At 44.0% G+C, this 3881-nt stretch overlaps 1 protein-coding gene across 2 annotated transcripts in view; it reads left to right on the plus strand.

The window, feature by feature from the left end:
* Window positions 1-3881, plus strand: part of Sptlc1 (serine palmitoyltransferase long chain base subunit 1) — a 71184-nt gene that overhangs the window by 6777 nt on the left and 60526 nt on the right. For both annotated transcript variants that reach the window (XM_008847346.3, XM_008847347.3), the window contains exon 3: window positions 1989-2083. In XM_008847346.3, coding sequence (XP_008845568.1) covers window positions 1989-2083 — 95 coding nt within the window. The remainder of the gene's footprint in view (window positions 1-1988; window positions 2084-3881) is intronic.

Consider the following 3881-nt stretch of genomic DNA (forward strand, 5'->3'; position numbering starts at 1 on the left):
CTTCATAAGAGGAAGGAAGCCATAAAGGCATAAAAACCATCAGAGTGGCTGAAAGGCTCTAAATTGTAAAAATACAAAGTGACCTAACAGCTATAGATTAAAGACCTGGCTCTGCTCATCCCTTATCAGTTGGTCACTCCCAAGCCTAAGAGGAAATGTTTGTGGAGCTCACCTGTCTCCTATAAGCCATAGATAACATTCCTGCCAGTTCCTGGGTAAATAATCTTGAGGAGACCTTTAAGCCTGGGCACTAACTCGACTCCCCACTAAGTGTAGTTGTGTCCCACAACCCTGGTTGGGCATCTCCGGCCTTGGTGACTGTTGAGTGTCCAGCACCCTGGCTGAGTTTGCTTAAGCCCACCTGCCCCTGGTGGTGGCACTCAGCTGTTTCCTCTTTTTCTATTGTCCACTCCTAATCTTAGGATCCAGCCTGTAGGGAACGCAGGCCCTCCCAGCCTACTTTATTGGCCTAATGCCTCTGCTGAGACTGGGGACCCCTGAGGTCTTAGGGGCCTGAGCCTACCTAAGGGGAGAAGGCCTCTTGTCTTGAGAGCATACTGATGCCCTGCCTAGACGCAGACTGGATTCTTAGGAGAAGGCAGGGACAACTCTCCTTACCTGCATCCTCTCCTTGGCTCCCACTCTTCAACCCTTCTCCCTCCCCTTAATTCCTTACTCTACCTCTCTTCCAGATTTAGCCAGACCTCTGGGTAGGGAAGCCACCTTCCATTTGTTTTGGCCACTCATCCACCACCTCTGGAGACAAGGTAGTCTGGTAATCTGGACCTGACTGGGGGGGCAAGGGGTGGGCACCGGCCAGGTCCCAGGAGTTCTGGGAGTGTCGTGGTGTAAGAGCGAGACCACTGAGGACAAGTCAGCCTTTGGGTTGCAACAGCAAGAGGTTTATTCAGGACACAGGTACCTGTGGGCACAAAGTCTCCTCGGAGGACTTGCGCGCCCCAGGTTGAGTTCAGGGGGTTTTTATAAGGCAGAAGCAGGGTACAGAAGCAGAAACGCGGTTATTGGTTAATTTCAAACACACATAGTAATTTTACCAGTAATTTCAAAGGTATGCAGGGGTATGGGGTAAGGTCCGGGGCTGAGGGGAAATAGGATTGCTAAATGGGAGGTGACCTCAGAAGCACAGACGTTTTCTAAAGATTTCCTGGTATCGGGCCCCCAGGGTGGTCAGGAGTTCTGTCTTGTTTATGGCTTCATCTGTGAGGCTTGACCGACGCCTGCCTGTCCTGCAGCCTTTTGATAAGGCTGGTTCTGGTTTTTGTTAAGTTTTAACAAGTGGGCTGTGGGCCCCTGAGCACTCATGGTGCCTAGTTTCTTTTTAGTTTCTCACTGTTAAGATTTTCTTAAATTGTCAAGTTATCCGTATAACTACGTGGAAGAAAAGGTTTGAGTCCTGTTTTAGCGGTTTCTGTTGCTGTGATAAACACAATGACCAAAGCAACTTGGGGGGAAAGGGTTTATTTGATTTGTAGGTTATAATCCATCATTGAGGGAAGCCAAGGCAGGAAAAAATAGAGACCATGGAGAAACACTGTTTGCTGCCCCTGGATTGCTCGGCTACTTTTCTTACATAGCCCAAACCTGATTGTTCATGGTTGGCAACACCCACAGTGGGCTGGATCCTCCTACATCAATTAGCAATTGAGAAAATGCCCCACAGACATGGCCAGAGGCCAATCTGATGGAGGCGATTCCTCAGTTGAGATTCTCTCTTCCCCAGGTATCTTTAGTTTGTGTCAAGCTGATAAAAACTAACTATGAGAAGCTAGGATAAGAAAGGGGTGAGGGTGGTAAGTACCCAAATCAAGAATGATTGCTGTCATTCTATCCAAAACAGCTAGCTGGGGTGTTTCTACAGTACACTGTTCATTGAAAGTGTCTTGCAGCACACAGATTACACCTCACCAGACAGAGTCAGTGTGAGTTGACGTGGGTCATGCTACACTCTGGTGCCTTTTTTTCTATAGGAAAAGGAAGAATTGATTGAAGAGTGGCAGCCAGAACCACTTGTTCCTCCTGTCTCAAAAGACCATCCTGCGCTCAACTACAACATCGTTTCCGGGTAAATTAGCTTTGCTGCTTGCAGTATGTGTTCTCTATTTTAGTTATATTTGCAAAAGTATATACTTCTTTATATAGTATTCCTTTTTAAAAATATTTTATTTATTTTTTATTTTACATCTATATATGTATTGCTTGCATGTGTGTAGGTACACCCATGTCATGTAATGCCTAAGGGGCTCAGAAGAGGGCGTTGGATCCCCTGAAACTGGAGTTATGGACAGTTATTAGCTGCCATGTGGATGCTGGGAATTGAACCCAGGTCCTTTGCAGGAGCAGCCAGTGCTCCTAATCATGGAGCCATCTCTCCAGACCCAGTATTCCCTTTTTTTTTTTTTAACTTTTACAAAAACTTTATTGAGAATTTCATACATGCATATAAGGTGTTTTGATCAAATCCACGCCTACTCCCTCCCCTCCAACATTGCCCCATCTGAAGAGGTAACCCTAAGATCTTTTAAGGATTAGCTACAAGCTCCCAAAATACTTTCAGCATTTTTGGCCTTTGGAATGCAGTATGTTGCTAAGAGGCCCAAGGACATTTTGACTTTTAGCCAAGAATCTGGCTACTTTTCCTTGGGGTCTTTCTAACTTAACTGCCTATCCAATTCCTACCTTCTATTCTTATCACACCATTCTCTGAAGAGGTTACCCAAACTGTTCTGGCATTTTATTACCGAAACAAAGGTAATGGATAAATGATATGGATCTACAAGATCAAACCTTTGTTGACACCCCCAACACCTCAGGATCCTCATCACTTGCTTAGGGGCTGTTTGTGTTCTCTAATTTCGTGTTTCCTAGATTATACCTTTATTTATTTTCTTTTGTTACCCCTGGGTTATAGTTGTTTCTCTCTTTGCTCTCTGTATTGCTTCAAGTATTCTTTGAAGGGCTGGTTTTGTGGACATGTATGCTTTCAGGCTATTTGTCCTGTCATGGAAGATTTTTCTTTCCCCCTCAACTATAATAGACATTTTTGATAGGTAAAGTAGTCTGGGCTGGCATCTATTGTCATTTAGAACTGGAAATACCTTAATCGAGGCTCTTCTGTCTTTCATAGTTCGCAATGATCAGTCACCTGTAATCCTGATGGGCTTTCCTTTGTATGTGACTTGTTTTTCTTTTGCTGCTTTCAGTATTCTCTCTTTGTTTTGTGGCAATCTTTTAATGACTGAGCACAACCATCAACAAGCCCAATTGTGACTATATTTAGTGATCAGGCTCAGCTGAAGTCAGGTGATGATGGTAGTTATTTCATGAAGAAAGGATTGCTGTATAGGATCATCTTATTAAAAGGACCTGGACTTTAAAAGAATTTGGTGCTAGGAGCCACATATGAGGGAGAACATAAGTTGTTTGTTTTTCTGAGTCTGTGTTACTTCACTTAGTATAACAGTTTCTAGATCCATCCATTTACCTGCAAATTTCATTATTTCATCTTTCTTTACTGCTGAATAGAATTCCATTGTGTAAATGTACCACACTTTTGTTAACCCCTCATCAGTTGAGGGGCACTTAGGATGCTTCCATCTGTTAGCTATTATGAAAAGAGCAACAACAAACATGGTTGTACAAGTGTCTCTACAATAGGGTGAGTCCTTTGGGTATATGCCAAGGAGTGGTAGAACCGGGCCATATGGTAGGTTCATTTTTAGTTTTGTAAGAGTTCTCCACACTGTTTTCCATAGAGGTTGCAGGAGTTTGCGATCCCACCAGCAGTGAATGAGCGTTCCCCTTTCTCCAAATCCTCACCAGCATTTGGTATCATTTGTTCTCTTGATCCTAGGCAGCCTGAT

Source organism: Nannospalax galili, unplaced genomic scaffold (assembly GCF_000622305.1).
Source record: "Nannospalax galili isolate Female #2095 unplaced genomic scaffold, S.galili_v1.0 scaffold762, whole genome shotgun sequence".
NCBI lineage: Eukaryota > Metazoa > Chordata > Mammalia > Rodentia > Spalacidae > Nannospalax > Nannospalax galili.